The 13,781-nt window shown below is 43.2% G+C and overlaps 1 protein-coding gene across 4 annotated transcripts in view; it reads left to right on the top strand.

The window, feature by feature from the left end:
• The window catches only part of LOC142885255 (voltage-dependent R-type calcium channel subunit alpha-1E-like), a 40,216-nt gene that overhangs the window by 15,043 nt on the left and 11,392 nt on the right, over nt 1-13,781 (top strand). For all 4 annotated transcript variants that reach the window (XM_076021534.1, XM_076021533.1, XM_076021531.1 and 1 more), the window contains exons 12-25: nt 280-392; nt 575-706; nt 976-1,045; nt 1,553-1,670; nt 2,160-2,227; nt 2,363-2,430; nt 4,826-5,584; nt 6,006-6,259; nt 6,437-6,569; nt 7,078-7,207; nt 9,772-9,831; nt 9,964-10,070; nt 11,287-11,383; nt 11,480-11,640. In XM_076021534.1, coding sequence (XP_075877649.1) covers nt 280-392; nt 575-706; nt 976-1,045; nt 1,553-1,670; nt 2,160-2,227; nt 2,363-2,430; nt 4,826-5,584; nt 6,006-6,259; nt 6,437-6,569; nt 7,078-7,207; nt 9,772-9,831; nt 9,964-10,070; nt 11,287-11,383; nt 11,480-11,640 — 2,270 coding nt within the window. The remainder of the gene's footprint in view (nt 1-279; nt 393-574; nt 707-975; nt 1,046-1,552; nt 1,671-2,159; nt 2,228-2,362; nt 2,431-4,825; nt 5,585-6,005; nt 6,260-6,436; nt 6,570-7,077; nt 7,208-9,771; nt 9,832-9,963; nt 10,071-11,286; nt 11,384-11,479; nt 11,641-13,781) is intronic.

Here is a 13,781-nt window from a genome sequence, read left to right as displayed (position 1 = left end):
ATTGTGGAACCGCCAGCCTTTTTTCTGTCCACAATGATTTCACCACCTTGACATCTGTATTTTGGAAGCTGTAGGCTTGTGTTCTCCAACCTTCTGAAAATTCTTTTTTTTAGACATATGGCTTTTTAAAATGTCTGTTTTATTCTGATTGTGTGCATGCAAAAAGTGTTTATTGAAAAAAAAAAAAAGGATTTCATTCATTGGAAATTACTGTTTGAAACAGATTCACAAGTGTATCTGTCATCTGGAGAAAGATTTCAAATGTTGCATGTTCTGCAGGTAATTGTCGGCAGCATCTTTGAGGTGGTTTGGGGCTTCTTCAGACCTGGCATGTCTTTTGGGATCAGCGTTCTCAGGGCGCTGCGGCTTCTGAGGATCTTCAAGATCACCAAGTGAGCAAAGCAAGAAGCTGTTGCGTGTGCACACAGACACACACACACACACACACACACACACACACACACACACACACGCACACACACATACACACACACACACACACGCTGGGCTTCTTATGGTCTCCTGTTCAGTCTCTTTGCACAGAGACTAAGGGTGTGTGATCTCTCTCTGACAGGTACTGGGCCTCTCTCAGGAACCTGGTCGTGTCCCTCATGAGCTCCATGAAATCCATTATCAGCCTGCTTTTTCTCCTTTTTCTCTTCATTGTGGTCTTTGCGCTGCTGGGGATGCAGCTCTTCGGCGGAAGGTGAGCAAAACCAGCAACTGTTTTTCTTTCTTTTTTTCCCTCTATCATTGGCGTATGCTGCTGAATTTTCCTGCCTCCTTTAAGTGCCTACTTATAGGATGGTTCCTGCTATGGTAGCTACACCCTGCACCCTTTGTAGCGGCGTCTGTGATAAAAAGGAAAGGAGGAGAGGAAATGACATGACACGATGGAAATAACTCTGCATCCTCCTCCTCCTCTCCTTTCTTTGGCCATATCTGACCCCCGCTTTCCTTCCTCCTCCCCTATAGGTTCATCTTTGAAGATTACACTCCCACCAACTTTGACACATTTCCAGCTGCCATCATGACAGTGTTTCAGGTTTGGCTCCCACAGATCCCCTCCGTTCTGCTCGCACTCCATGACACATTGCACCCTGGGATATTTCTCACCCCAGGCGCAGATTAAACAACTCTGCTCACTCGCTCAACACCAGCACCCCCCCCCTCCTCTGTTATCGTCCCACACATCCACGCACACATATGCGCACATGAATATCAGACGAGGGAAACGTGAACAAATCCGCTCTGCTAGGAAACTAAGCACTCTGCGAAGGAGTGTTTTGATCAGTGCACATAGTAATTACTGCTCTTTCTGAATACCATATTTTTAACTGGGTTCGCAGTTGGGGGGGGGGGGGGGGGGGGGCTCCATCCAATACAATTTTAGGCAAATGCTCTACTTCAGTAATGTCTTTAATCTACTCTGGCACTCATATATTTGGATTTAATTTTGAATTAAACAAGGTGTTTGTAAATGCAGGCCCGGGCTCTTTTTGAAAATCACATTTAATATATTCATGCAGGCTGTTTCTATTTGCCTCTGAAGATTTTGACAGGTGAGGACTGGAATGAGGTGATGTACAACGGGATTCGCTCGCAGGGCGGAGTCCAGTACGGCATGTGGTCGTCCATCTACTTCATCGTGCTCACCCTCTTTGGAAACTGTATCCTCGACAGGACTGGCCAATGTGTTTAAATGACCTGCAATGCACAGAAGTGTCCAAGTATGTGCTACAATAGCAAGGCTTGTCATCAATTGAACCGTTGCTTAAGTTTTGTTTTGGAAATGATGAGCATTAAAGTCTGTCACATCACTTCATAGAAAAATGTTTTCAATGTTGTGAGACAGACACATTTTTGGAAATGTGTCTACTTGGGTGGATACAAAAACATAAAACAGTAGCTTTCCTAAGTTATTTCCGCACTGCAAGGCTCATTAACTTTTACAACTGTACTGTATCAGCTTGAGCTCACCAAAAAGTAGTTCAACATTGCCCAGAGTGTGTGTGCAATTAAAATAGTCACCGAATGCTGCAGTTGACTGGCCTGCAGTCAGCAGTGAGGCGCAGTACAGTCAGCTTCTTCATCTACATGTGTGTCTGACGCTGCTCACTGCTTCGGCCTGCCATGTACCCTAACCTCTGTCATGACAGACACACTGCTGAACGTCTTCTTGGCCATCGCTGTGGATAATTTGGCAAATGCACAAGAGCTGACAAAGGTCTGTGTTCCCTCCGCCACATCTGGCGAGACAAAAATTGCGATTGTGTGATTGATTGTGTTCACACAGCTTTCAGTCATGAATGTGTGCCACGCTCAGTTTGTTGAAACTCATGGATGGTTGTGTCTTCACAAGGACGAAGAGGAGGAAGAGGAGTTCTTTAACCAGAGATACGCCAGAGGCAGGGATGGCCTCATATCGGAGTAAGTTCATTCAAGAGATAACAGAAAAACATTCTGAAGTTTGCCTGTCCCATAAATCAAAAACCTTGATGACTCAGTTGTGATGCGGGAAAACTAAGGCGCTCCTCCATGTCGCTACAATCTGGCCAATTGAACCAGTAACTCTCCCAGCTGCATGGTTAATGCAGTCAGAATGACATGTTCAAAGCTCCCGCATTACACATTAAGTCAGATTTTTTTGTACAATTATCTACCCTGAAAATAGAACGTATAACCCTCTATTTAAAGCCTGCTGTGAAAATACTTGGTTTTAGCTTCCTGCTAATACAAACTACCAAGCTAAGGAATTGACGGTTGGCCAGTCGATTTTCAGGATGGAGACACATATTATCGTTATCGTTGTTGAATTTTCCATTAGCATGGGACCATGCAGTGAAAATCGACACCGATTGTGCCTGATGTAATAGCATGACCCCTCTCAGTCTGACTTTGCAGCACCACTAAAACCATAATTATGCAGTAACAATAGTGATGTAAATAGCGCATACTATTTCCTGCTCCTTTCACTGACCTGGTTGCTCTGGTCAGCTCGGATGGTGCTCCAACCCTCCGCATGAACCTGCGGAGGGCAGGAAGGATTTTTCATGTTTTCAAGAGTGGCAGATTTTAATATGGATGTAATGTCTATACTGGCGGTACAAAGCCTTGACAGCTGCACTGGGCTGACTTAATTAGAACTCAGCTAATTTCGCATGTTTTGCACCATTAACTGCAATCCCTTTGTTTTTTCATCACAAGCGAGATTTTTCTAAAACACTTCACAGGAATGATAAACGTGTTACTGCTTATCACCAAATGGACCGTTTATTTGTAGCCCAACCTTAGACAATGTGAAAAATGAATCTTTCTCAGTAAATATTGCTGGGAGATGTTTCTGTGCAGCCAGTGTTGACAAGAGAGGATGGTTTTTGGTACGATGTTTTAATAATCAAATCCAAAAGAATTTTCTTTGTGGCTTTTGTGAACAAATAAACAACAAGATATTTGTATGATGTTAAGCTGAAATATTTAGCTTTAATGCCTGTTGTTCTAAATCACTGGGAAGAATCTGAGACTAAAGGAAATACATTTTTGCTGGTAATGCTATCAATCTGCTAATGAAAATGCACAGTCCTCTGAAAAAAATTCTCTATGTCATATATCTCCCCTAAAGACATTATTTAATGGCACAAAGAGCAAAAAAAAAACGAACGTCACTTGCTGATTAATGATGGACACTGATTGTATCATTTGTTTGTTACATATTTACATGTTAGTCCTTGTTTGTGTTGCAGCCCTTAAGATGCAGATTTTGCTGTGTATTACGATGCTTTGCAGATTCCATCACATTGTCCTGTTTTTATTCCTGTTATGTGACACTGACCAAAATGCAACAGTTTTAGTTTCAGCAACAGTTTTGTTTCAGCACTTTTTTTTTTTTAATCTTAAGTTTTTGAAATAGTATTCGCCCAGCCCTGGTCAATTTTTGCTCTGTGTCACAGCAAATGTTGTGTGTATGTTGTAAAACACTAATGTCTTGTTTTCAAACCATCACTCATTGATCACATGGACAACTAAAGAGTCTGAACATCAGTAAGTATGACTGTATATATATATATATATCTGTCTGAAAGTATGCTCCCCTTGAGTTTTCCTTACAAAGTTATTAATTACAGACGTTACACGTCTATGTTTGCTCTAAAATCCTGCACTTTACCCTATTTTCATCATTGTTTTTGGGTTAATTTTTTTTGTTTAATTTACCCTCCAGTTTCTCCACTTTTTTCCCCTTAGTTTCTGGATGCTCTTGCATACTTTTCTTTTTTCTTTTCTTTTAGCCTGAACTTATTTACACACACGAGTAGTTTTTGAATTTTGAATCCACAGAAAAGGTTCATCCTTTTCTTGCAATTGTCATTTAATTTGTTGAATTACCATTTAAATGACCAGCCACAATATTAAAACCACTGATGCTAATGTACAGGCTGCTCTATTAGAAAAAAAACAACAACAAAAAAAAGTCCTTTAAACCAACCAACCAACATTGAGATTAAAACATTGACCGTCATTTCACTGTTGTGTTTCAGGTCAGAATGACTAAAGAGAGACTCAAGATTTTTGTCGTTGGTATGAAGCTTTTCCAGAGCTGTTTGTGCCAGCACACTTGCTCATGTTAAAGCACTGGTGTCATCAGCAAGGGTATTATGGAGGTTGTTTGAATCCAGGTGTTTCTGACCTTAAAAATGCACTGTAGTGAGATGACCAATGTTATTTACCTAGCCAGTCAGTGGTCGTAATGTTGTGGCTGATCGCTGAGTCACTGTAACCTGGCTGTAGTGCGTCCCCATTTTGATCATGTCTTCATTCTGCTCCTCAGTGGAAGGAGGAGACCCTACCTGTACAGGAAACGAGCTATCCACCGAGGCCGCCCCAACTTCCCGGACGAAGCCGACGGTGTACCGGGAGCCGCCGACGAGCAGCCCCTCAACAGCACCAAAACCTTCTCCAATCGCCGCGATAGGAGGAGGAAGGTCAACATGTCAGTGTGGGAGCAGCGGGCCAACCAGCTGCGCAAGCGGCGCCAGATGGCGAGCCGAGAGGAGCTGTTCAGCAACCCCACGGAGGACACCGCGGAAACGCCCACCACCGCCCACCACGGGGCCACCCTCTCCCCGGGGGCCAGCCCGGCTCACCTGCCCGAGTCCCCCATGTCTGTGGGGATACCTCTCCCCGAGCCTCCCATGTCCATCTCCATCCCCATCCCAGAGCCGCCAGAGGCCGAGCCCCTGGTCAACCTGGGCGAGGAGAAGGCGGGTGGCGCCAATCACAGGAGCGCTGGCGGCGGCAGACACAGGGTGGCACGCAAGTTCCGGCCCAACCAGGGGCCCGAGGAGGGGGCCAGGCATCGGCGGCACCGGCACCGTGACGCTCGGCCCGAAGCCAAAAGTCTGGACTTCTCGCAGACGCCGCATGAGGTGGTGCACGTCAGGCGCTCGCTCAGCCAGGAGAGGAAGGTCCTGGACGAGAGGGAGGAGAGGGACGAGAGAGAAGAGAAGACGGAGGGAGAGGGGGCATCGCAGCAAGAGGATGGAACCTGCATCGTCAACCCGTACGCAGGAGTTGGAGAACACAGGAGGTGAGGGCGATTTTCATGTTGCCATGGTGAGGGTTTTGTTAGTTTTGCTGGTGCATTGATCCTGCCTGCCCTCACCAAGCGTGAAGGGATCTACTGGCATGAAATAGCATGCTTTACTTCGATAAATGCTAAAATAATTGCTGTATATTAATTTCTGAAGAATAATTTATGTTTACAACAAGCAGAATGTGAATCAGACTCTGGTTTTACATTTGAAATTACACCCTGTCAAGAACAAGTTTGACTGTAGAAAACATTTGCACATGCTTTCTTAGTAGTATATGCTACTAGGAAAACTGACTGACGCGTGCCATCAGCACTGCCTGGGCATTGCTTTAGCTCAGGAGGTTGTGAGCTCTTACACTTTAATATTGCAAAACTCTGTCATGTGTTCTTTGTTGCCTCCATCTTCTACGGCCAGTGGTGATATTCCAGAACCTCCTCAGTGCGACCAGTTGGTTGACTGCTCCTGGTCGGAGCAGCCCAACCAGTACGACTCCTCTGGCCAAGGCATTCCAGTGGAGTCAGCCTTGGAGGCCACAGAGTTCACTGTGAGAGCCATGGAGTCCGAGAGCCGCCAGGTCTCCATCAAACGGAACAAGTCCAACCTGGAGGGCGGCGTAGCTATCGAGATGTCAGCGCAGCCGCTGCTGGAGCTGACACCCATGCCAGGAAGTGAGTACCGCACGCGTCTGCAGCGCAGTAGGATATAGTGCTGGCATGGCTTTTTGTAGGATCCAACAACACCTCCACTGCTACTGAGCGTCCTCCTGAAGTCATGCCTCCTCTTCCATGTCGTATTATTGCACAGCTCAAAATGTTTTGTCCTCTTTATTTACACTGTTTTTGCAGTGAACAGCAAAGAGTTGGAGGCAAACGATACAGATGAGGACGAGGAGGAATCGGAGGACGAGGAACCTCCGACTCCTCCCAAACGGGAAGCTCCAGTTCCTGACAGCATGTTCATCTTCAAGGCCTCCAACCCGTAAGATTGCACAAAGTGCACTGAATTACCGACTATATTCCATGAGCCCAGTTGTGTTTATTCCTTTTGCGCCACTTTGGACAGAGATAACAAAATAATTCACATGATGTAACACTTTTTGCTAAAGTACTAATTCAACCAAAGACTCAAGTAAAAGCATGAAAGTACAGGTTCAGAAATGTACTTAAGTAAATGTAAAAATGGCTGGGTATTTTGCAATGAATGAAACAATACATTTGTTGATAATGTAGTTGTTGATAGTAGTTGATAATGTACACACCTAAAGCTGAGTTACTCTAAAATAAAAAAAATAATATAATCTCCTTCTAAAATACAATCCAGTTTTATATTTGACAGCGCAACAACTAACCCTAATTCAAATAGCTTCACCTCAAGCTACAACAACTAGAATAACAACAATAAGTGAATTACTTTGAAACAGAATTTCTATCTTTTGAACGTGAACCCTTCAGTCAGGCAACACTCTTCTTCTCTGCTTCCCCTGCAGCATCAGGAGGATTTGTCACTACGTGGTCACTCTGCGCTACTTCGAGATGACCATCCTGCTCGTGATCGTGGCCAGCAGCATCGCGCTGGCCGCCGAGGACCCAGTGTGCACCAACTCAGACAGAAACAAGGTGAGATCCTGCTTCCGTCGAATAGTTCCAAGAATACCTCTCAACAGCTCAGAGGAGGTCAGAGGAGGAGGAACAACACAGAACTCCAGAAGGTTACAAGTTCGACTCCTCCCTGGAAACATGTCAAGAGATTTATGTTTTCTATTTAAATGTGAAGAGCCCTTCAGGGGGCACTTTTTAAACTAATTAACAAAAAAATGATAAATCTGTAGTGTCTGTTAAACCACTTTTCTATTTTAACCATAATAGAACTCCAAAATAATAATAATGATGGAATGAATAAACTCAGTAATCCCTAAATGCTGCTGGTGATTTACTGTTTGATCTCAAGTTGACATAACACTGTGTCAGCAACAATGTGTCGTGACACGTTTGGTTTCGCACACACGCAAGGTGACAATCGGCAGCTTTGCCCGAGAGATGGCTGTGCAGTTGGTTTTTTTGCCGCGCCGTATCGCCCGATGTGTCAAAACTGACCAAACAGGCAAGAAAACCAGAGGGAGAGACAGACAGCGTGGAGCCCCACGAATGTGACGCGTCATCTGGCTCCTGTGGTGCCGGCCTCGCTCGCCACAGACACACGGCTGGAAGAAAATTATGCAAATCCGAAAGGCGTCTTTCGTTCAGCTGAAGGACGACAGAAGTTGAGGAACTCCTACGTTAACACCTGCTTCTGTTGATCCAGTGGCTTCATGACTCACCTTGCTGCAATGCAGTGCATGTGGACTCCAACATGTGCATGTGAGACTGCAAATAGAAAATGCACTTAGTGGAAACAGATGTCCATATTTTTCTAAAGATATCAATCTACTTCGTATTGTGCGGTTCAAAAAGGGATGTTTGCTGAAACCTTAATGAAAATATCGCTCTCACATTTACATCAAAGACTCATAGTACATAGCGTGGTATTTGTGGGCAGAGGAGGAGACTGTGCTATTTACTAATATTATAAGAGATGGAGGAAAAAGCCACAATATTTCCAGGCCTCTGAGCAGAAGCAGGGTAGATGTTCATTCAGAGGTCATAGAAAATGTGAGCAGATACAAAAGGCATCCGAAGGAGAAAAGCATTGTCTGCAAAAGCGTCCACAGTTGGGCTCATCTGCTGCCGTGCCTCTTGGAATGACATGAATGTAGGCTGCTAGTACTCAAGGTCAGTCTTGTGCTGTGTCTCAATTCAGGGTCTGCATCCTTGAAGAATGCATTTTGAAAGGAAGTTGCGTCATAGCACTGCGCGAAGGCTTGTCCCAATTCCCAAGGGTCCTTAGGACGCTCAAAAAACGCACTCGTTTTAGCCGATTCCAAGGATGCACCGCTACTATCCTTTGTGTACTTGTGTATTCCATGATGCTTTGCGTGCTGCTGCAAAGCATCGTGGGATCCTGGGAAGTCAGCTGAAATTAGCGGCATGTACTGGTTAAGACACAATGTATAAATCAAAGCATTGAAGTTTCACATAAAGTATCCAGTTTTACGTAGGATTTTACTTATTTGATCATCCAACGGCATCGTTAGATGGCGAACCAATGGTTAGCTTGATACTATAAAAACGTCACTTCCGGGGGTTGGCCAGCCGGAGGGAACGGCGGTGACGAAACGAGGAAATACGCCGAAGGCTAGATCGTCCCGAGTGGTTACGGGGAGGTGGGGTTTGGTCCATCCTTCTAGGCTGGGTCCTCGAAGAACGCTTCCTTCAGACGGAGGACATTCGGTTTGAAGGGTGCAGACCCTGAATTGAGACACAGCACTGGTCTCCCGTATGTCCTCTCCTCATGCCTTAAATCGTTACACACTGCACAAAGAAGTAATAAAGAAGAGGAGAACCTTCTGCTGTGTGCTGATTTTGTAAAGTTGCAGTGACTGAGACTGACAGAACCCAAATCAATTTTTTTCACCTTTAAAATTTTTACCAAAGATTGACGAATAAGGAAGTTTACATTATTTGCTTGTTCAAGCCAAAGCCAAAGTACATTGGAAATTACAATTTTAGCATTGTCAGTATTTTGAAAATTCTTAAACAAAATGTCTTGTTTTTAAGAAAAAAAATACATTTTTTCTTAAAAAAAAGAAAAACATTAACTGATTCGTCACTTGAAAAATCCAAAAGAACAGTAGCGCATAAATGACCAAACCATTTGAAATCTGAACTAGACATAGAAATCTGTTCATTAAGCACAATCACACATCAGGAAACTGGCCTTACTTAAAACACACACACACACACACACACACACACACACACACACACACACACACACACACACACGATCATTCATAATGTCTCATTCAGATGCAGCACAATTCCTCAATGGGTGATTTAGGAGGCGATATCACAGATAGACGGACTCAAATGTGCCTGAATCAGATTTGATTCTTCTTTGATTGTGCTATTAATGCAAGAAATATCAATTGGAGGGATCACATCAAATCTCTTCCAGGCTTTTATCAAATGCAGCCTTCAAATGTCCGTGATTTCTAGTTGGAGACGCAGTTTGGCTCCATGCGCCCACAGAAAAAGAAACTGTTTTCCTCTGACTGTGTATCTGTGCTTTTTCCATCATCCAGGTCCTGCGTTATTTTGATTATGTCTTCACTGGAGTGTTCACCTTTGAAATGATCATCAAGGTGTGTCATCAAAATATATTTTTTTCTCTGACGAGCACAATCTTTGAAAGTCCAGACATGTCGATAAGGTTTCTGTGTGTGTGTGTGTGTGTGTGTGTGTGCGTGTGTGTGTGTGTGTCTTCTGTCCTCCAGATGATAGACCAAGGTCTCATTCTGCACGATGGCGCCTACTTCCGAGACATGTGGAACATCCTGGACTTCATCGTGGTGGTGGGAGCTCTGATTGCCTTCGCCCTGACGTGAGTCACTATATGTTGCTGCCTGCCGATGACTAAGGACTGACTCACTGCGGCAAACTGTTCCCTCCAAACGCAGTATAATTATCAAAGACCTTCCCTCCTCTTGGTGGCTTTTTCTCACAAGTTTGCCATTTGACTTTGAAAAAGTCTGGTTTATGTTGAGCGTGCGTGGCCGCCGTGGTCGTGCAAAACGCAAAGAAAAAGGAAAGTCGTGGGTTCGGTTTTGTCACGACTTGTTTGAAGAAATGTATTTTTCTCTGTTGTCACTGTGTGAGTCAGCCGGTCAGATGGAATTCTAAATCCTTTGTGCCTCTTGCTGTGACTGTAAAGGACTCCTCTGTGCGTTAATATCTCCGTTGTGTATATACTTGTGAACCTCACCGTGTATCTCTCTTTATGCCTTAACCTTTTTCTCTGTTGTTCCTGTGGATTTTGTCACTGTTGGGGCTACCAGGAATGTGATGGGGTAAAAATTTTGGTCACACTAAATGTAAATGTATTCCATTACATTATGTATCCCATTACATTATTATTTGTTTTGTTTTTTTCTTTTATGTGTCAGGTTATTTATTTGATTTTGTGTTGTCGTCAAAATCTCACCATACTGCTGAGCCTAACAGGTCACAATACAATTCTTTTTATATTGTTTCTTTTGTTCATTTTTTTAAATAGACAATAATGTAATATTCAGTGAAATATGCTAATTTAGTGATTATTCCTTGATGCTTCTTGACACATAAAAATAACCCAAAAAGAGAATATCAAATTTTAATTCTGGGTCCTTTACTAAATAGTCAGTTATTTCAAAGTCCCATGTTGTGCCAGTGTTTTCTAAATGGGCCATTCGCCTGGTCAAGGAATTCTGCTGAAATGAAAAGTCTATCCTTTATTTTTTTATGCTTGGTCAGCTTTTTAAAAATTGTGTGCTAAAACACACAGCTCTGTAAACCACTGGTGATGTCTTAAAGTCCTCTCGATTTAGCTTACTATTTTAGCATGGTTCTTGTCTCTTTAACCTGGTTTGGCACCTGTTAGGCCCTATTCAAATATAGACAAAGTGAAGCTTCATTGTGATGTTTTTGACCTGTTGCTTTCACAGTTTTTTTTTCTCTCTCACTGTCTAAAGTGTATTCCATCACCCCGCCACATCTCCTTGTGCGTCTGTCTGTTTGAATATACAACTTTATTCCTGAGTGCTGTACTTCAACGTCAACAGGAACAACAAAGGCCGAGACATCAAGACAATAAAGTCTCTTCGAGTTTTGAGAGTTTTGCGTCCTCTGAAAACCATCAAGAGGCTTCCTAAACTGAAGGTGCCGCATCTTAAAGTTATCTCTTTTTTCAGGGTTTTTTTCCTGTTGTTCCAGCTCATTGACAGCCTTCTCTTTCTGTGTCAATCTTCCCCGCAGGCTGTTTTCGACTGTGTGGTCACGTCGCTGAAAAACGTCTTCAACATCCTCATTGTCTACCAGCTCTTCATGTTTATCTTCGCAGTCATCGCGGTGCAACTCTTCAAGGGGAAGTTCTTTTACTGCACTGACAGCTCCATGAATTCAGAGAAGGAATGCCAGTAAGTAAATATAGCCAAAAAAGTTGCCTTTCATGAAAACATAAACAAATGCACCAAATCCAACAGCTTTGAAGACTGTTGCCAGTCCTGCATTTAAAAAATGGAAAAGCGTTCAACTGCAATTATTCTGATAAAGCTAAAACTACTAATTATTCCACTGGACAATTCAATTCAATTCAATTCAAACAACTTTATTAGTCCCCAGGGGGCAATTTAGTTTAAGCAGCTCTGACGTAAAGAACACACACACATACAAACACAAAAACAAAACAACAGTACAGATAGCAGTACATGAGGCAGAGGTACTTAACTTACTGTCACTAAGTTGTTTAAATGACGCAGTTACATGACAGAAATATGAAGAGAAATAAATGATAACAATAAAAAAAAATAGATTTCACATTAGTAACAAGTATTAGAAAGTTACAAAGTGCAGCTGTTTGTTGATATTTAAGAGCTTAATTGCTCGAACAGAAAAAGAAAGTTACAAAGTGCAGCTGTCATTATCCATATTTAAGATATACTACACAATGCAATAGGAATTAATTTGCTGTTTATTTACCTTAAGATAATTTATTAGTAAGAATTTGTTTTATAAATATCTCGTGCCACATCATGCATTCTTGCAGCTGCCAATGATAGACAACATTTTAATATGTCAGTGACCTTCTTAGCTAAGTTTATGTTCGTGCTTGTACGGTCAATGTCAAACTTTCTTTAAATTACAGCACACATGATGTCAAGGTCAAGGAAGTCTTTACTGCCCCAGAGGGAAAATCAGGTTCACAGCCATCCATCCATTTGCACACATGGCCACAGGGGAGTGGAGCCAGTCACAGCTGTCTTAGGTCTATGCAAATCACAGGGCAAATGCAGAGAGACAAAGGAGCAGCTACTGTCACACCTGTGAACAATTTGGAAGATCTGCATGGTCGAAGGGCAAATCCACAGCTGGACTGAATCCAACTGACCTCTTTGGGTGAACATACAGACAGCTAGCTTGAAATTGAATAACCTTGGCTTTTTCCTCAATAACTTAGACTGATCCAATATCTTTCGATCCTTACGGGTTATCCTTTCAGTAACTTTAACTGCACCATTCAGCCTCAGACTCCTGTTTTTAAAAAGAAGCGGATCCATACCGGCAGATAAAAGAAAAGCAAAGAAAAACATCCTCCATAGAGTGTTGCCCACGTTAACAGAAGGGAGTCTTCGATAAATGTGCATCCTTTGGTTTGCGGGTCATCCAACTAAGGTTCAACGGTCAATTTATCAACAATCCCAGTGCTCAGATATTTATATTGCCGCTCCCGCTCAGCAGCCTGGGTTATTGATCAGCAGAGGCGAGGAGACTGTGGGATATCTCCTGGAATCGATAATCATCTTCCTTGGTCTTGGAAACATTTATGTTAGCAAGTAACATGAGTCACGGCTTCAATGAAGTCCGCTGCGATGCAGCTCGCTGTCAGTTTTGCAGCCCCGAGAGAGAAAGGGAGAGAGAGCAACCGCAGAATCGTCTGCAAACTTTGCACTGTGACACTGAGTGGAAGACTGTCACACTGGGGTGTGTACAATTGAAATAAAAGAATTATGTAAGAAGGACTTGAGATAAAATGTTTTCCACCCTCATATCATGCTACTTTTCAAATAAAAACAATGTTGGTGTTTCAAAAAAAATACTTTTACCACCTCAAAGAGTTTCTGCCGGGTCATACCAAAGACTATAAAACTGGCAACCATTGCCTCCCTGCTTGGCACTCAGTATTTGGGGTTGGAATTGGGGGGTGAGATCACCCAATGCTGCTGCCCACCACTCCCTCAGGGGACGATGGGTCAAATGTGGAGGACAAATTTCGCATCCTTCGGGATGTGACAATCACTGGGACTTGAACTTTTACATTTTTTTGTATTGGAGCCGTGAGAGCATTCCTGCTGTCATCTCGTCTGTGCCTTTTGTTGCCATTTGTCCATCCCTGCTACTTTGCAGCTTAAAACAGGTGTCGGAGAAATAATCAAATGGATCAGCAGATGTAGGACTTTGGCTTCAGGTTTAGGCAGCTGTACCTTTGATAAGGTTACTTGTTTCCCTTAGAAACTGTGTGTGATGCAGCTGTCTTGAAGTCCTGAAGAAAATGAAGCAA

Source organism: Nelusetta ayraudi, unplaced genomic scaffold (genome assembly GCF_046127955.1).
Source record: "Nelusetta ayraudi isolate G7.1 ecotype Tasmania unplaced genomic scaffold, CSIRO-AGI_Nayr_v1 ptg000011l, whole genome shotgun sequence".
In the NCBI taxonomy this organism is placed as follows: domain Eukaryota; kingdom Metazoa; phylum Chordata; class Actinopteri; order Tetraodontiformes; family Monacanthidae; genus Nelusetta; species Nelusetta ayraudi.
Note: the sequence above shows the minus strand (reverse complement) of the source record. Positions and strands in the feature narration are given on the sequence as shown.